Raw genomic sequence first — 18,284 nt, forward strand, 5'->3', positions numbered from 1 at the left:
CCTGAGATAGAAGACCTTGCAAGGGAGAAGGAGGGTAGTAGCCTGGATGGTGTGAAATGCTAGAGGTGCATGGCTGGAATGGAGGGGGCGGGGCACCAGGCTTCAGATGCTTCTGGGTGCAGATGCAGATTTTCAGGATGTACAATATGGAGCATCCCCAAGGCAACTGTGTTGAGAGCCTGCGAGGCAGGTGAATGTGGATCCTCTACCCCCTCTCCTGACTGAGTTCACCAAGGAACAAGCTTTGTAAACTATTTGAGGGTAGGGGCTGTGATTATTTACTCTCATATCCTCAGAGCCTGGTGTTGAGGTTGGTGCTTTGTAGGCACCCAGGGACTTTCAAATGAATGAAGGGAGGGAGGGAGGAAAGAAGGATGGGTCCATAGTAGGACCTGGTGATGGGCTGGGAGCTCCAGGCAAATGTCAACCAATCCCTCTCCTGGGTCAGCTCCCAGGGGCTCACCCTTCTTTGCATTTCCAGCTCTCATGAGGTCATTGTGCACAGGAAAACTCTCTCCTCTAATCTCCTCTGACCCTACTGCACCAGAGAAATCAAGCCAGAATTCAACAAAGTCTCAGTCCAGATAAACAAGACAAAAGAAATAAGATTCGAGTAGAAGATCTCCTTCAAGGGAAAGTTGCTGTGTTTGTCCAAGACCTTTGTCCCATCCATGTATCATCCCCCAAGTAAACACTTCTTGTTCACCTGTTCATTAGATTTCAAGTGCAGTCCCTGGCCTGTAAGTCCCTACAATGATAAGTTTCTCTTATCATTGCACATTCTTCATCAGGAGGATGCCAGAGGAGCTCAGCCAACAGTTCCTCATCAGTAGCAGATTCTTCAGAATCTTGGGCACTACACAGATGCCCTTGAGCTCTTTGAATAAAGGCTGATTTTTAGAAAATACATTAAGACAGAACTTAAAAACAATAGATTGACTATAATCCAAAGACGAGTGTACCTCTAACCACAATTTTCATTTATTTTTAAATGTTTCCTTCATGGCCTTTCTTGTGGCTCACCCTATGCAGTTTGTGTATTTGTTGACAACTTTATGTGTTTTTAATATGGTTTTTGCCAAACTTGGTTTTTCCGAGACCGTCTTTTCTCAGAGGCTCAGTTTTACCGTCCTATCTGCAGTCGGCTACTTTCAGTGGCAGAAGAGGCCACATCTGCTTCCTGTAGGCCCTCTGGGCAGAAGCATGCGGTGGTGTCTCCTCCTGATCTGGGCCCAGGGGCTGAGGCAGGCTCCCCTCGCCTCAGGTAAGGCCTGAAACCCAGCAGAGCAGCAGGGAGGAAAAACAAGGCTAAGCTTGGTTGGAGACTTGGGTGCTTGTGTAGGGAAGACTCCAAGAGCATGCCACAGCTGCTTGAGAGAAAGAAATTGCAACTTTTAGAGTCCTGTATACTCTTATTTAAGAAAGGACAATCTCTGAGAATGAGGTGGGGTTCTGTTTTTGGTGGCAGATGAAGGACTTTGCAGACTTTCGGGGTTGGAGGAGCCTGACTGGCCAGCACAAGAAGGAGCAGGAGAAGAAGAAAGGCTGGGCAGGAGGCATTGCCAGTTTGCTTTTAGAAGCTCATTCCTGCTCCAGCTTCTTTTCTGTTGCCTTTCAGGAACTTTCCAGGAAAATATTATAAGTTCTCTGTGAATTGAAAATGTCTTTTTCACAGATTCCAGAGGTTCTACCACTAGAGACTGATTTTTTGTTAAATTTATTTCTTCTATATTAAAAATTGGAGTCAAATATTTCTGAGGGAGGGGAACACAAATATTTAAAAACTGTGGTATAAATTAGTTTTTATGTTGCTTTCTGAACTATCTGAGGATGGAGATGTGCCCAGGGTTGCTGGGGAGAGGTTAAGTGCTGAGAGGGTGGTTATGCCTGGGAGAAGCAGGGTTTCCTGCTAAGCTTCCTTGGCTATTGGATTTCTTGGCTTTCCTGAAGGTTTTTTCAGGCACTGCAAATGACAATCAACCAAACAGCAAGGTTTTATTTCAAAGGATAATGCATCCAGCATAGAACTAGGCCGCAGGAAGAAACATAAAAACAAAACAAAATAAAAACAGAAGAGGTGGTATCAGCTGACAAGGGCTTATATTCTAAGTGGGTAGACAAAATAGGCCTATGAAAATAACAAGCTGGCCATGAAGCTACATAGCAGAATATGCGAGGGGGCAACGTGCTAAGTTGTGTAGTCATAAGCCAGGCATTTAGTAAGGTGCTAATTCTACAATACAGGCAGTGAATATGAAAGGAGAAGGGAGACTGAGATGGGCTGGGGCCTTCTAGGAGGCGGGGAGGGAGTGCAGCCTTGACAAGCCTCCCTGTGGGCGAGGTGTAAAGAGGGGCAGAAGTCAGCTCTGGAAGCATAGGGCAGTGGGTGGGGAGGAGATGGGCTGGGCTGGGCTGGAGTAGAGATGTGTGGAGAAGGGTGAGAAGACTGGAAAGACAACCTGAATGAGGGACTGGGAGCCTTGAATAACAGGCATGGAGAGGAGCGTCTCTTGAAATGGAAGAAACAGGAAATAATTACAGCCTCTATGGAGGAGCAACAGGATGGACTGGAGAAACTATCATTCCAAAATCCAGTTGGGGCCTCAAAGGCCCTTAGAATTTTTCTAGGAAGGTTGAAGGCCAGCTGCTGACCCAGGACTCACATGTGCTTTGTCCTCTTCCCTAGGAATGATGACAGGCACAATAGAAACAACGGGGAACATTTCTGCAGAGAAAGGTGGCTCTATCATCTTACAATGTCACCTCTCCTCCACCACGGCACAAGTGACCCAGGTCAACTGGGAGCAGCAGGACCAGCTTCTGGCCATTTGTAATGCTGACTTGGGGTGGCACATCTCCCCATCCTTCAAGGATCGAGTGGCCCCAGGCCCTGGCCTGGGCCTCACCCTCCAGTCACTGACCATGAACGATACAGGGGAGTACTTCTGCGTCTATCACACCTACCCTGATGGGACTTACACTGGGAGAATCTTCCTGGAGGTCCTAGAAAGCTCAGGTATTCCTGCTGGAGCAAGTTGGTGGATAAACCTCTCCCTCTAGCATAGAAAATGCAATCCTGAAACACTGCACAGCAGGGCTTCTCAATTCGGGATCACATTTGAATCACCTGAGGAGATTTTAAATCATACTGATGCCGAGGCCTCACCCAGACCAATTCAATCAGAATCCCTAATAGCAGAGCTAAACAAGGGTAGGGTCTAAAAGCATTTCCAGGTGATTCTAATGGGCAGCCAATACTGAGAACCACTGTTCTTATGTAAGAAGCACATCTTACCTATATTTCCTAGGAAGACCAGTTGATGAGGTCATATGCAAAAGTTCCCATTTATTGGTTTAGTATAATTGGGCAAATTAGAATTAACCCCTAAGTGTATAAAGATTAGAGCTGGTTAAAAACAAAGCACAGCCTGTGCTAAGTTTGATTGTACAATAATTTACATTTGTGTGGTACTTCCAAGTTTCCAAAATGCCCTCATATTCGTTATCCACCTGCACATTTAAACCAATTCCCAGAGGTTAGAAAAGGATTCTTATCTTATTTGAGAGACAGTATAGCACCATGGTTAAAAGCTCAGACTCTGACACCAGACAGTCTGGGTGCAAATCCTGGCTCTGCTGTTGCCCTCAGACAGGATTTCTTAGCTTCTCTGTGTATCAGTTTTCTCATCTGTGAAAGGAGGATGAATATAAGACCTTATGTAATGCTAATGTAGGATTAAATTACCTACTACAAGAAAATGGTCTTAGAACAATGCCTGGAACATGGTAAGTCCTGTATAAGTGTTAACTATTAGTATGATTCCCATCTGTTTGATGCAGGCAGAAGCTGGAGCTTGGAGTTGCTCAGAGTGGTAGAGCTGATTTTAACACAGATGTTTTTGTTCTACTAAACTGCATCCTCAGAACTCCTATTTACTGCTGTCAGTTATGTTGAAGATTGTTATATGGTTGCAAAATATGTGTAAACTGAGAAGATAAAAGGTTACCTTAAAGTTTCCTTTCAAATGTTACTTCTTTTTTTTTTTTGAGACTGAGTTTTGCTCTTGTTGCCCAGGCTGGAGTGCAATGGCGCAATCTCAGCTCACCGCAACTTCCGCCTCCTGAGTTCAAGCGATTCTCTCCTGCCTCAGCCTCCCGAGTATCTGGGATTACAGACACCCACCACCACGCCCGGCTAATTTTGTATTTTTAGTAGAGACGGGGTTTCTTCACGTTGGTCAGGCTGGTCTCAAACTCCCGACCTCCAGTGATCTGCCCGCCTCAGCCTCCCAAAGTGTTACTTCTTAACTGATTTCACATAGGCCAAAGACCGGTTAAGAGTTGAGGCTCTGGAATTGCACTGTCTGGGGTTGACTATTGCAGTTGACCCCATGAAGTCTGGGTAAATTATGTACTTTTTTTCTCAGTTTTCTTGTCGATAAAATGTGGCAAATAATTTCATGAGCTGATACAAGTAAGGTCTTACAACAGTGCTAGATAGGTAATAAGCTTAACTTCATAAGGGCTAGTTTTTATGCTATTTATTGGTTCATGGTTAGAGGAGGCCTGGGACAATAAGCAGGGCAGGGGACCTAGATTCTGGCAAAGTAACCAAGTGATGGCCTTGACCATTCTGGGCTCTTTACCCCAGTGTCATATGCCAGAGGACCCATCACCAGATGGCAGGACTGGGAACAGGGAGGGAGTTCATCAGGCAGAAGACCCCTGTGGAGTGGTAGTACCAGCAACTGAAGACCAAATGGGAGCTGTGTCTGGTTGCTAATCTCCAGGCCAGGCCATTCATGGATCGGTGGTCCTGACATGCACACTCCTCCCCAAGACCACAGTGGCACGGCTATTTCCCAGCCTGAACCTGGGGAAATGAAGGTGCAAATTTCTTCTCTGTGGCTCATGGACCCCTGGGGAGAGAGATCAGAAGATGTTCTATTGGACCCCTGTGCAGCCTCCCCACAAAGCCTGTATGTTTCCACCCTTTTGCCATTGCAGACTCCAGGGAACGCCATTGGTCACTTGGCTCTTCCCTCTTGTTTCCCAAGCAGTCAGTTGCTTATGTGGAATGCAAACTCTCCTTAATTACTTGCATTAGCACCAACCCTGGCTTCTTTTTGAACCTAATCTCAAACCTTAGTCCAAGTCCCTATCCTAACACTATCTGTAATATTTAAGCTATTCCTAACCTTAATGCTAAAATTTTACTTAACCCCAAAGTTAACCTGGTTAATAGGCAGAAGTTTTAAGTAACCCTTATACAGAGTCTGCCCCTTCCCCACCCTGCATGTAGTGATGTCATGCTTACTCAGGGCTGCTTCTGTTTCAAAGACCTTGATATCTTTGTTCTATGACCATAACTGTGAATGGAGACATTGGTGCTTTTATTTCAAACCAAAAATTCCGAATGAAGTTGATATATCTAATATCCCAAGTTCCACTCTGGTCCCAATTGTATCTTGAACTTATCCTTAAACCTAACCAAACTCATTATCATAATCTTCCCTAAACCTCAACATGCTTTTCACTCCATCTATCTTCATCTGTCCCCAAGGTGTAAGAGAACCCAGGCCTAACCCTGCCTCCGATCTGGCTCTGTCCCCAAACTGATCATATATCCTTTCCTGGTTTTATGGATAGCCCTCTGCAGCCCCTCTTACCTGCTGCAGTGTGTTCTCTATGACCCCTGTGCTTTCCATCTGTCCTCTTTCCTCCAGAGCTAACTGTCTAGCTATGGCTAACCAGGAGCCGTCCTGGCCAACTGTGACTGAGTCCCTCAAGGCAGGAGGAACGTGTTCTGGGGAATTTGAATTGTGCAGGCACCACCCTTGTCTTATGGATTGGATTCCTAAGCCATCTTTTAGCAACCCAGACCCTTAGTTAGAGGGATGAGATGTGAGGCTTCTGCCGCATCCTTTGAAGACTCCGCTGGATACCTGAGCCCTGCCTGAGCTGCTGGGGCAGCCTGGAAACCCACCTACAGCGCAGCATGCATGGGGGTGATGGTGTTCTTTTTCTCACCTTCTTCTTGGGTCAGATCGTACCCATCTCTTCAAAACTCCCCTCCTGCATCTTCTTGCTTCCACTTACATGTTATCTCTTAATGAAATTCACTAGTTCATGATTTCACTTATGCCACAAATATTTACTGAGCATTCACTATGTGTCAGATGCTGAGAAAACAGCAAAGGATAAGAGTCCAGAGCCTCATGCCCTCCAGGGTTTCACAGCCTAGCTGGAAATAAGTGTTATAGGCTTAAGGGAAAAGGTTACATGCTTTTTTTCATTTTTGTAATTTAATGTTAACTTTATTTTAATTTTGAATTAAATATTTTTATTGATATGATTTCATATTTGAAGTTCAATAAAAGAAAATATTCACTTTCTGAGTTTTTTTCTGGAACTACTATTTGTTTCATTTCATGATTACCAAAAATGATTTTGTCAAATAGAAGAAAGGAATGTTAAAATGACCCGCTCTGGTATCGAATATACAAGGTACACCACTGCTGAAAATATCAGTCGTTGATTTCATGATGGGCCGGATGGATACTCTGCTGTTCAAAGTGTTGGGCTTAAAGGCTCCAGTCCCATGGTTACACAAAGGGCTTGGCCAATCCTCCCCTCTCTGCCGTGAAGCTCAGGCTGCCCTGGGGAAATCAGCTTCACTTCTGGCTTCTGCCACTCATCCCTGTTTTTTCCTCCCTCTAGTGGCTGAGCACAGTGCCAGGTTCCAGATTCCATTGCTTGGAGCCATGGCCGCGACGCTGGTGGTCATCTGCACAGCAGTCATCGTGGTGGTCGCGTTGGCTAGAAAGGTAATGGCTCCGGCTGCACACCGCAGTCATGGGCACCCCCACGTCTGGCACCCGGGTCCTTTCAGGTTCTCTTTCCGCCCAGAGACCCAGATGTGATCTTCCCGAGTGCTCTTTGTGCCTTTTTCCTGGCATTTGTTCTGCCTATTAGTGCAGTTATTTATGCTCTTCCCTTGTCCCTCTCGTAGGGAGGGACCCCCTGGACAGCTGGACCTGTTTCCTACCCATCTTGCTGTCATTTGTAACTCCTGGTTTCTGCTTATCCCTTAAGCCACTGCTCTGAGAGTTTAATTTATCTACTATGATTTTGATGCATCGTGGGCATCTATATATGCTAGAGCTTTCTGCACATTAGCTCTTTTGATTATTACAACTCTCTGGTAGTGCTAGGTTACCCAGCATGTCTGTAGAATGAGAAATAAACACTCCAAAAATGTAGGGTTAGGCCAGGAGCTGTGGCTCACACCTCAGAAGCCACAGATATGGCTGGTGCTATTGGGAAAGTCAATGATCTGTAATATTTTCATTTATGTGTTGGCTATCACAATAGACATAATTCCACCCACTCGGGAGACTGTGGTGGGAGGATCACTTGACTCTAGGAGTTCAAGGCTGCAGTGAGCTACGACTGCACTCCAGCGTGGGCAACAGAGCAAGACTCTATCTCTAAAAAAAAAAAAAAAAAAAATTGGTGGTAAAGTGGGCATGGCAAGATCAGCAGGTTGTAAATCCTCTGTTTAGCTTAAGAGCTTATGTGGCTGAAAGAGTAATGAATGGGGAATTGAAAGATCTACTTTCTACTTTTGGCACTGAGTGTATGCTTTTAGGAAAGTTACTTAATCTTTCAAGGTCTTCATTTCCTTATATATAAAATGGGGATTTGTCTTAGTCTATTTTCTGCTGCTGTAACAGAATACAATTATTGGGAAATTTATAAAGAAAAGAAGTTTATTTGGCTCATGGTTCTGGAGGCTGGGAAGTCCAGGAGCATGGTGTATTTGGCGAGGTTCATCCCACGGCAGAAGGCATCATGTGATGAGTGCATGCATGTGTGAGAGAGAGAGAAATGAGGCCAAACTCATCCTTTTAATTAGGAATTTACTCCCATGATACCTAACCCACTCCTGAGATAATGGCGTTAATCCCTTCATGAGGGCAGATCTTCATGGCCTAATCACCTCTTAAAAGCATTACCACTTAATACTATTACAATGGTAATTAAGTTTCCAACACATGGCCTTTTGGGGGACACATTAAAACCATAGCTGTATTATAATTCGGCTTGCTCTATATCATAGAGTTGTGATGAACAAGTGGCATATTTCATGTAAAATCTTTATAAATAACAAAGAATTATATCAGTGAAATTTATGTCATCAGCTACTGGTATTGATTGGGAGGAGTGAAAGAATTTCCACTCCTTGTTTTGTCTGATCTCTTGGGCCCTTTAAGTCAGCTCAGCCCAGGTCACCTTAATTCAAGTCACCACATAAATATTTTGGGAAACACAAGTTTGTAATTTCTACCTTTACCCCAGACCCTCCACCTGAGATCCTAACCCACTTTTCCTCCAACTCTAATTCCATTCAATTAACAACTCAATTCTGCAGCCTGGTTGAACTGCAGTGGCTGAGACATGGCTGGTGCTATTGGGAAAGTCAATGATCTATAATATTTTCATTTATGTGTTGGCTATCACAATAGACATAATGAGGAAATGAACCCTCTATGGGAAGGTGAGGACAAGAGAAATGATTGAATAGAGGGGGGAGGTGAAGAAGATGAAAGTTGATCTCTTAGCTGGGAAGGGAGCTGCAATGGTGGTTGGTGAACAGGTTCTCTGCTGTTAGCAGTGTCCTGATGGTCTGGAATAAAAGAATCAAAGGCTCTTTAGAAGGAGCTGAACAACTTTTCCTGTTAAGGATTCAAGACTGGTTAATTTTCATTCTGGGCACCTGGACTAACTTTGGTCATCTGGAGGGTAGAGAAAGAGAAAAAGATGAAGAGACGTATTGAGTCCTGTTGCTCCCTTTCTACAGTGTTTGATTCCCCAGCCCTCTCTGACATTTCCACTGCTTCCTGTGTAGTGTGGGTCCTCTCTGCATCTTTCCTGTGCTTTGGCTATAGTTGTCAGTCTTCTGTCTCTCTCTCCTTGCTCAAAGCATTTTATAGTTGCATTATTCAGGGTTCCAGCAGGGAACACGTAGTACTCAAACTGGGTTGTTTGAAGACAGTTTAATAATAGGATTTCCAGAAGTCTAGTAGGATGTAAGGACACCACAAGGAGGAGTAGCAAGGTGTTGTAACCATTCCTAGTTCTTCAAAGGGTAGGGGAGGGGCTAATTATTGGAGCCTGGAAGGAGAGAGTTATGTGGAGGGGTCTCCTTCAGAAGTGCTGTAGTCTTTGCTGGAGGGTCACAACCAGTCCAAGGCCACCCTGCAGAAAGAACAAAGGGAACTACATACCCTCATCTCATTCCTCTCTCCATTCCCCTACTGTTGCTTTGCATTGGCTGACCTCAAACTTAGGATGGAGGATAAGGGGACTCATTGATGTAGTACATTTAGTACAGTCTTCATAGGGCACAGAATAGGGTGGAGAAGGTTAGAGAGCAGAGCCAAGAGGCAAATGGCTGGTATCCATTCAAGTAGTGCTCATAGACATGAACACTGGACAAAGGATCCTGACTTTCCACAGGGTTGGCTGGCTTCAGCCTTCTCTCTTGTAGTCTTGACCTCTTTTGATTATGTATGTAAGCAATACCCTTCTTGGCTGCCCAGCTGTATCTCTCCTGGGCACACTGTGCTCTATTAACCATTTTAATATCCCCATGGATCAGGCTTTCTTGGCTCCCATTGAAGTAATTACATCCATTTTGTTTCTTTAAGTGCTGCTATCTGTTCTGTACTATTTTGGGATCTCCTCATCCTCATTGCTACTAGGAATCCAGTTCTGTAAAAGCATCTCCTATTTTAGCCCTAGCCTATAGAGGAGAGATACCACCAAACTTCTCAATGATGCTGGAGCTCCCCTAGCACATTCTTTTCCAGCTTAGTAAAAGGGATATTCTTTTTCTTTTTCCTTTTTCCCCTTTATTGTTGCTATTATCTTAAGGGATGTTCTCTGGATCTTCCCTAGAAAAGTCAATATAATCAGCTATTGGATTTTGGAAATTATTCAGTACAGGGATTGGCAAAATTTCTCTGTAAAGAGGCAGATAGTATATCTTTTTGGGTTTGTAGGTCATATAGTCTCTGTTGCAACAATTCAACTCTGCCATTGTAGTGTGAAAGTGCTATAGATTATATATAAATGAATGACTATGACTCTGTTCCAACAAACCTTTATTTATAAACACTAAAATATTAATTTCATATAATTTTTATGTGTAATAAAATATTAGTTTTTCTTTCTATAAATTTTTATGTTTTAATTTTTTATATATTTTTTATTTCAATAGGTTTTTGGGGAATAAGTCCTTTAGTGGTGATTTCTGAGATTTTGGTGCACCCATCACCCGAACAGTGTACAAAAAGTCCATTAGTCCCTTGTATCATTCTTAACGCCTTTGCGTCCTCATAGCTTAGTTCCCACTTCTGCGTAAGAACATACAATGTTTGGTTTTTCATTCCTGAGTTACTTCACTTATAGTAGTGGTTTCCAATTCCATCCAGGCTGCTGCAAATGCCATTATTTTGTTCCTTTTTATGGCTGAGTAGTATTCCATGGTGTGTATATATATATATATATATGTATACATATATATATACATATATATGTATATATATACACACACACACATACACACACACACACAGACACACTACAATTTCTTTATCCACTCATTGATTGATGGGCATTTGGGCTGGTTCCATATTTTTGCAATTGCAAATTGTGCTGCTTTTTGTATAATGACTTCTTTTCCTCTGGATAGATACCCAGTAGTGGGATTACTGGATTAAATCGTAGTTCTACTTTTAGTTCCTTAAGGAGTCTCCACACTGTTTTCCATAGTCATACTAGTTTACATTCCCACACACAAGCAGTGTAAAAGTGTTCCCCTTTCACCACATCCATGCCAACATCGGTTATTTTTTTATTTTTTGATTAAGGCCATTCTTACAAGAGTAAGGTGGTATTGTGTTTTGATTTGCGTTTCCCTGATGATTAGTGATGTTGAGCATTTTTTCATATGTTTGTTGGCCATTTGTATATCCTTTTCTGAGAATTGTCTTTTTATGTCCTTAGCCCACTTTTTGATGGGATTTTTTTTTCAGCTGATTTGTTTGAGTTCTTTGTAGATTCTGGATATTAGTCCTTTGTTGGCTATATAATTTACAAATATTTTCTCCCAATCTGTGGGCTGTTTACTCTGCTGATTATTTCTTTTGCTGTGCAGAAGATATTACTTTTTAAAACTATTTTTGTTTTAAAAAACACTTAAAATATAAAAGCCATCTTTAGTTCAAGGGCTGTAAAAAACCAGCAGTGGGCCATATTTGACCCACAAAACTCAGTTTGCCATTTCTGATTTAGTAGGTTTATTCCTGACCCACAAAACTCAGTTTGCCATTTCTGATTTAGTAGGTTTATTCTCTGAGCATTTTGTTCCCCTTTTCCATAGTTTGCCAAAGCAGTGTTGTCATCTCTATTGACAGCAGTATATCAGAATCATCTCCTGGGGCACTTGTGAGGGTGTTAAATATTGAGCGTTCCAATATTGACGCATTATCCCTCATCCAGTCTTATGTTCTACCCCCTACCACAATCCATCACCTTCAGAATTCATGCCTAGGCATCTTCTCCCAGTCTTTGCCAGTAGATGTTAGCCAGGTCCTGTAGTATATAACCTTTCTATTATCTTAGCAGACCCAGCACTTCCTCCATTAGCATGGGCTGAGATTTTATCCTAATTACGGGCCTGATGGACAGTAGGGGAGGCAGAGGCAGGGCCCAGCAGGGATTCTCTTCCATCAAGGGGAAGTGGGCCACTTCTGCAGCTCCAGATGGTATAAGAGAAGCAGGTGGTTCCTGGCTCTCAAATGCGTCTTTCCAGGGATCCTCATTCCAAGTTTCAGGAGACTCCTCCTCTACTATCAAGATGCTAGCTTTGGCATAGAAAATTTACCTAGGCTTAGAATCAGCCTTCTTTAAAGTCCTGTCCCTCTTACAATTAGCTTATGTACCTGGTCTTCAGCTGTGGATAGATGAGTGTCTTTAAAATGCTGCCAAGGAGGAGCTTTAACTCTCACACTTTGAGTTGCTGATAGATCTGAGGCTGTCATTTTCTCACTTCAGTCCATCGGTGCAATTTAGCAAAAGTCAATTTTGAGTCCTAATATTAACTATTTACCCTATACTGTTGACCCAATTCCAGAGTTCTAACACTAACTATTTACCCTATACATCTCAAATGTTAGAGTCAGTGCACCAGCTCATAGTTCCCATCCATCTTTGTCCCATCTCATTTCACCACCAGTCATGGGTTTGTGTTGCCATCTAGCAGGTGAGTGATCCCATTCCACAATCCTGTTCTTACAGGCTGCCTTCTGGGACTATTCCCAGCAGCAACTGTTTTAGATCAGGTCCCCGGAAATAGAGCCTGACATGCAAATTTTGGTGAGAGTGACTTATTGGGACAGCTCTCAGATGAAAAGTAGTGAAGGAAGCAGTATAGGGAGGGCTAAGGGAAGAAAGCTCAGCATGGATATGGTCTCAGCTGGAGACTTGGCTGAAGCAAGAATTGTACAGAGTGGGTTGAACTTTTAGGCAGGGAGCTGGCATTTTGGAAATCCACCTAGGTCAGTCATTACTTCTGGCTGCTCACCAGCGAGGGCCCAAGAGCAATTCTACAGAGAAGGGGCTGCTGTGAGCTCACAGCGTACACTCCCAGCATCTGGAAAATGGGAGTGCTGGTCAGGTAGAGAGATCTGAGCAGGAACTGTACATTAGTTATGGGTCTCCAGAGGGACAGAACCAATAGGAGATACAGATGGATGGATGGATGGATGGATGGATGGATGGATGGATGGGTGGGTGGATGGATGTATAGATAGATAGATAGATGGATAGATAGATAGATAGATGAGGAGGGATTTGTTAGGGGAATTTGTTCAGGTGATTGTAAAGGCTGAGAAGTCTCACCACAGGCTGTCTGCAAGCTGGAGACCTTGGGATGCTGGTAGCTTGGCTCAGTTCAAGTCCAACAGCCTCAGAACCACTGAGGCTGTTGGTGTAATTCTCAGTCCAAGGCTAAGGGCCTGAAAACCCAGGGTCAGGAGCACTGGTTTAAGTCCTGGAGTCTGAAAGCCAGGGAGCCTGGTGTCCTGATGTCCAAGGACAGGATGAGAAGAGTGTGTCCCAACTCCAAAGAGAGAATGTACAATTTTGCCTCTCTTCTGTTTTGGGAAAGGCAGGCCTCCAGGTGACTGGATGGTGCCTGGCTACATTTAGAGTGTATCTTACCCACTCACTTCACTCAGACTGACATGCCAATCTCCTTTGGAAACACCCTCACAGACACACCCAAAATGGGCTTTACTAGCTCTCTCAGCTCCCTTAATCCAGTTAAGATGATACCTAAAATTAGCTATGACAGGCACAACAGCATTCACTACAGACTTTGAGAGCCCATAGACTGTGTTATTTAGGAGCATGTTCTTTGGAATCAGACAGTCCTAGGTTTGGGTCCCAACTCAACCACTTGAGTAGCTGTACCACCTAACTTTGATGAACCTCAGTTTTCTCATCTGTAAAATGCCGATAATTATGGCATTGCCTTCATAAGGTCATGAGAAAACTTCAGTCAAATAATAATTACTGTAAGGCACTTAGCATTTTTCCTAGCATGTAAGCTGGAAAGGTGAGTGGGACCATCACAAGGGATGTTTTTGGAATCATCACAAGGGATGTTTTGGGGATCATCACAGTTTCTTGTGAGGAACGTAGTGAAATTATGGATTTTCCTCTTGGGCAAAATTTTCTATACAATTTACAAATCCCCTGAAATCCAGCTGTGCATCTCAGGTTAAGCACCCTCCTATATACAGTGGAGCCATTGAAGAGTTTTAGGCAGAAATATGGACTGACACAACTTTTGTTTTTGAAAATCACTCTGCTGGTGACCATGTGGAGTTGGACTAGAAGTAAGAGGGAGTCCAGAGACAGTGAGGATGAAGCCCAGGTGTGAGAGAAGACATGGATATAGAGATGGAAAAGAGGGAGTAGATTTCAGAACTGCCTAGGATTAAAATTGGATGAAGTTTTACAGATAAATTGAGTTGAACATTAGCCTCCAGATTTCTGATCAGCTGGTGCCATAAACCAGGGCAGTGAATATAGGGGCAGGAGTGGTTTGTTGGGGCAGGAATGTGATGGTGTCTTTTGAGACAAGTTGAGTCTGAGCTTGCCGTGGGTCATCAGGTGATGATGCCCAGTGGACAGGTGGACACCTGCATCTGGAGCTCAGGGCAGAAGACTGGGCTAGTTTAGATTAGATAGAGATTTGGGCATCTTCAGAGGACAGATGGTGGTTGTAGATATAAGAAAGTAGATGCTCATGAAATCACTCAGAGAGCATGTTTAGCATGAGAGAAAGCAGAGAGCAGAACCCTGGGGAACCCCACGGTTTGGGGAGCTGATGTGCAAAGAGAAAAGGGGCAGCCCTGGCTGAAGACGAAGGTGGGGGTTCAAAGGAGGAGAAGAAAATCAGGAGAGAGTGATGCCAAAGGATCCAGAGAAAGAGAACATTTCAGAAAGGAAGAGGTCGCCAGCTACTCGGGAGGCTGAGGCAGGAGAATGGCGTAAACCCCGGGGGGCGGAGCCTGCAGTGAGCCGAGATCGCGCCACTGCACTCCAGCCTGGGCGACAGAGCGAGACTCCGTCTCAAAAAAAAAAAAAAAAAAAAAAAGAAAGGAAGAGGTCGACAGAGTCAAGTGCAGTAAACAGTACAAGAAAATAGAGAATGGAAAGCTGCCTCACTAAGCTTAGTGAACGGGAAGTAACAAGGTGTGTGGCATGTGGTATATGTAGTAAGTGCAGTTTCCGTGGACTAGTTAGCATTTAAATCTAGCTGTAACGCGGTTGAGAAATTAAGGGCTAAGGAACTGGTGTTGGTAAGAACATAAGTTTGCTGGTGTGCATGTGTGTAAGAAAGGAAGAGAGAGATCACAATAACTCTCAATATATGTCATATTGGGGAGTAACTGTTGAATAACATCCCCACGTACTCACTTTGTAGTTTGTTTGTTTTTAGAAGAAAGCTCTCAGAATCCATTCTGTGGAAGGCGACCTCAGGAGAAAATCAGCTGGACAGGAGGAATGGAGCCCCAGTGCTCCCTCACCCCCAGGAAGCTGTGTCCAGGCAGAAGCTGCACCTGCTGGGCTCTGTGGAGAGCAGCGGGGAGAGGACTATGCCGAGCTGCATGACTACTTCAATGTCCTGAGTTACAGAAGCCTGGGTAACTGCAGCTTCTTCACAGAGACTGGTTAGCAACCAGAGGCAACTTCTGGAAGATACACTTTTATCTTTGCTATTATAGATGAATATATAAGCAGCTGTAGTCTCCATCAGTGCTGCGTGTGTGTGTGTGTGTGTGTGTGTGTGTTCAGTTGAGTGAATAAATGTCATCCTCTTCTCCATCTTCATTTCCTTGGCCTTTTCGTTCTATTCCATTTTGCATTATGGCAGGCCTAGGGTGAGTAACGTGGATCTTGATCATAAATGCAAAATTAAAAAATATCTTGACCTGGTTTTAAATCTGGCAGTTTGAGCAGATCCTATGTCTCTGAGAGACACATTCCTCATAATGGCCAGCATTTTGGGCTACAAGGTTTTGTGGTTGATGATGAGGATGGCATGACTGCAGAGCCATCCTCATCTCATTTTTTCACGTCATTTTCAGTAACTTTCACTCATTCAAAGGCAGGTTATAAGTAAGTCCTGGTATCAGCCTCTATGGGGAGATTTGAGAGTGACTAAATCTTGGTATCTGCCCTCAAGAACTTACAGTTAAGTGGGGAGACAATGTTGTCATGAAAAGGTATTATAGTAAGGAGAGAAGGAGACATACACAGGCCTTCAGGAAGAGATGACAGTTTGGGGTGAGGTAGTTGGCATAGGCTTATCTGTGATGAAGTGGCCTGGGAGCACCAAGGGGATGTTGAGGCTAGTCTGGGAGGAGCAGGAGTTTTGTCTAGGGAACTTGTAGGAACTTCTTGGAACTGAGAGTCCCACACAGAAGGCCCTGGCACCAAGGGAGTCAGCAAACTTCAGATTTTATTCTCTGGGCAGGCATTTCAAGTTTCCTTTTGCTGTGACATATTCATCCATTAGACAGCCTGATACAGGCCTGTAGCCTCTTCCGGCCGTGTGTGCTGGGGAAGCCCCAGGAAACGCACATGCCCACACAGGGAGCCAAGTCATAGCATTTGGGCCTTGATCTACCTTTTCTGCATCAATACACTCTTGAGCCTTTGAAAAAAGAACGTTTCCCACTAAAAAGAAAATATGGATTTTTAAAATAGGGACTCTTCCTAGGGGAAAAAGGGGGGCTGGGAGTGATAGAGGGTTTAAAAAATAAACACCTTCAAACTAACTTCTTCGAACCCTTTTATTCACTCCCTGACGACTTTGTGCTGGGGTTGGGGTAACTGAACTGCTTATTTCTGTTTAATTGCATTCAGGCTGGATCTTAGAAGACTTTTATCCTTCCACCATCTCTCTCAGAGGAATGAGCAGGGAGGTTGGATTTACTGGTGACTGATTTTCTTTCATGGGCCAAGGAACTGAAAGAGAATGTGAAGCAAGGTTGTGTCTTGCCCATGGTTAAAAATAAAGCATTGTCCTGCTTCCTAAGACTTAGACTGGGGTTGACAATTGTTTTTGCAACAAGACAATTCAACTGTTTCTCCCAGGATTTTTATTATTATTATTTTTTCACTTTTCTACCAAATGGGTTACATAGGAAGAACGAACTGAAATCTGTCCAGAGCTCCAAGTCCTTTGGAAGAAAGATTAAATGAATGTAAAAATGTTGTTGTTTGCTGTGGCAGTTTACAGCATTTTTCTTGCAAAATTAGTGGAAATCTGTTGGAAATAGAACACAATTCACAAATTGGAAGTGAACTAAAATGTAATGACGAAAAGGGAGTAGTGTTTTGATTTGGAGGAGGTGTATATTCGGCAGAGGTTGGACTGAGAGTTGGGTGTTATTTAACATAATTATGGTAATTGGGAAACATTTATAAACACTATTGGGATGGTGATAAAATACAAAAGGGCCTATAGATGTTAGAAATGGGTCAGGTTACTGAAATGGGATTCAATTTGAAAAAAATTTTTTTAAATAGAACTCACTGAACTAGATTCTCCTCTGAGAACCAGAGAAGGCCATCTCATAGTTGGATTCCTGGAGACATGCGCTATCCACCACGTAGTCACTTTCCACATGTGGCCATCAACCACTTAAGATGGGGTTAGTTTAAATCAAGATGTGCTGTTATAATTGGTATAAGTATAAAATCACACTAGATTCTGGAGATTTAATATGAATAATAAGAATACTATTTCAGTAGTTTTGGTATATTGTGTGTCAAAAATGATAATATTTTGGATGTATTGGGTGAAATAAAATATTAACATTAGTTTCATGCTTCTTTTTATCTTTTTAACGTGGCTACTGGAAAGTCTAAAATTGCATATGTGGCTCTCATATTTCTATGGGACTGTGCTGCTCTAGTAGCTAAACCCAAGCCAAGCTGATACCCAGGGAGGGTGTCTATCTATGTCTATTGGTCTCCATTGCTTTTTCTTTCAAAATAGTGTTTGAGGAAGATTTTCCTGCTTATGATGTCTTTTGGGAAATATGTAGGGAAGCATCACAGAGAAGACTGAGGAAGGGGAACACTCAGTGCTGACAGGAAGCGATGCCAGGCTTTTCTGGGTTCCCTCGTGGATTCCCTAACAGGAGGAGCGAATAGACAAATCTATGAATGAGCATTCAAGGAGGAATACATTACTGATTCCCTGACCACATTCTAAGCCTGGGTGTACAAGTCTGATCTATAATCCTGAGAATTATACTAAACAAATGTGAGAAACTTTGAGTCATGGAGCTTTGAGATAGATGGTCTTCATGAGTGAACAGGACCTCACTATGCAATTTTATTTCCTGCCTTTTCCCCTTTTCATTTCTCACCACTGTGAGCCCCAGAAATGAGTCGTCATACACTCAGGTTCATTCAGATTCCATCAGTGCTGAGCTGGACAGGCAGGGAGGCTGGGTGTGAGGTCCACCAATGACAGCATTCTGGTGGGCACACCCCACCCCACAGAGAGGGGGCAATGGGCAGTGTGGCTGTCATTTGTGGGGTGTGAGTTTTGTTTAGTCTCCTGATTCTTTCAGGTGCTGCTTCATAGCTGTAACTGGTAGTTTCCCACACTTACTCCAAGTCACACC

The 18,284-nt window shown here is 43.5% G+C and overlaps 1 protein-coding gene across 1 annotated transcript; it reads left to right on the forward strand.

The window, feature by feature from the left end:
- The first annotated feature begins 481 nt into the window (after positions 1 to 481).
- TIGIT (T cell immunoreceptor with Ig and ITIM domains) lies at positions 482 to 17,469 on the forward strand. The gene is made up of 4 exons (XM_016941691.4): positions 482 to 1,264; positions 2,687 to 3,016; positions 6,721 to 6,827; positions 15,080 to 17,469. The coding sequence occupies exons 1-4, from the start codon at positions 1,003 to 1,005 to the stop codon at positions 15,314 to 15,316; spliced, it is 936 nt and encodes a 311-aa protein (XP_016797180.4). The 5' UTR covers positions 482 to 1,002; the 3' UTR covers positions 15,317 to 17,469.
- Positions 17,470 to 18,284: the final 815 nt, after the last annotated feature.

The sequence above is a fragment of the Pan troglodytes genome, chromosome 2 (genome assembly GCF_028858775.2).
Source record: "Pan troglodytes isolate AG18354 chromosome 2, NHGRI_mPanTro3-v2.0_pri, whole genome shotgun sequence".
Taxonomy (NCBI): domain Eukaryota; kingdom Metazoa; phylum Chordata; class Mammalia; order Primates; family Hominidae; genus Pan; species Pan troglodytes.

Bases quoted from the DNA above. Each gene is read 5' to 3' on its own strand.
- TIGIT (XM_016941691.4), top strand. From the start codon at position 1,003: ATGGCCTTTCTTGTGGCTCACCCTATGCAGTTTGTGTATTTGTTGACA. The intron at 3,017-6,720 runs GTATTCCTGCTG...TCCTCCCTCTAG, and splicing joins GGAGGTCCTAGAAAGCTCAG to TGGCTGAGCACAGTGCCAGG. The intron at 6,828-15,079 runs GTAATGGCTCCG...GTTTGTTTTTAG, and splicing joins TGGTCGCGTTGGCTAGAAAG to AAGAAAGCTCTCAGAATCCA.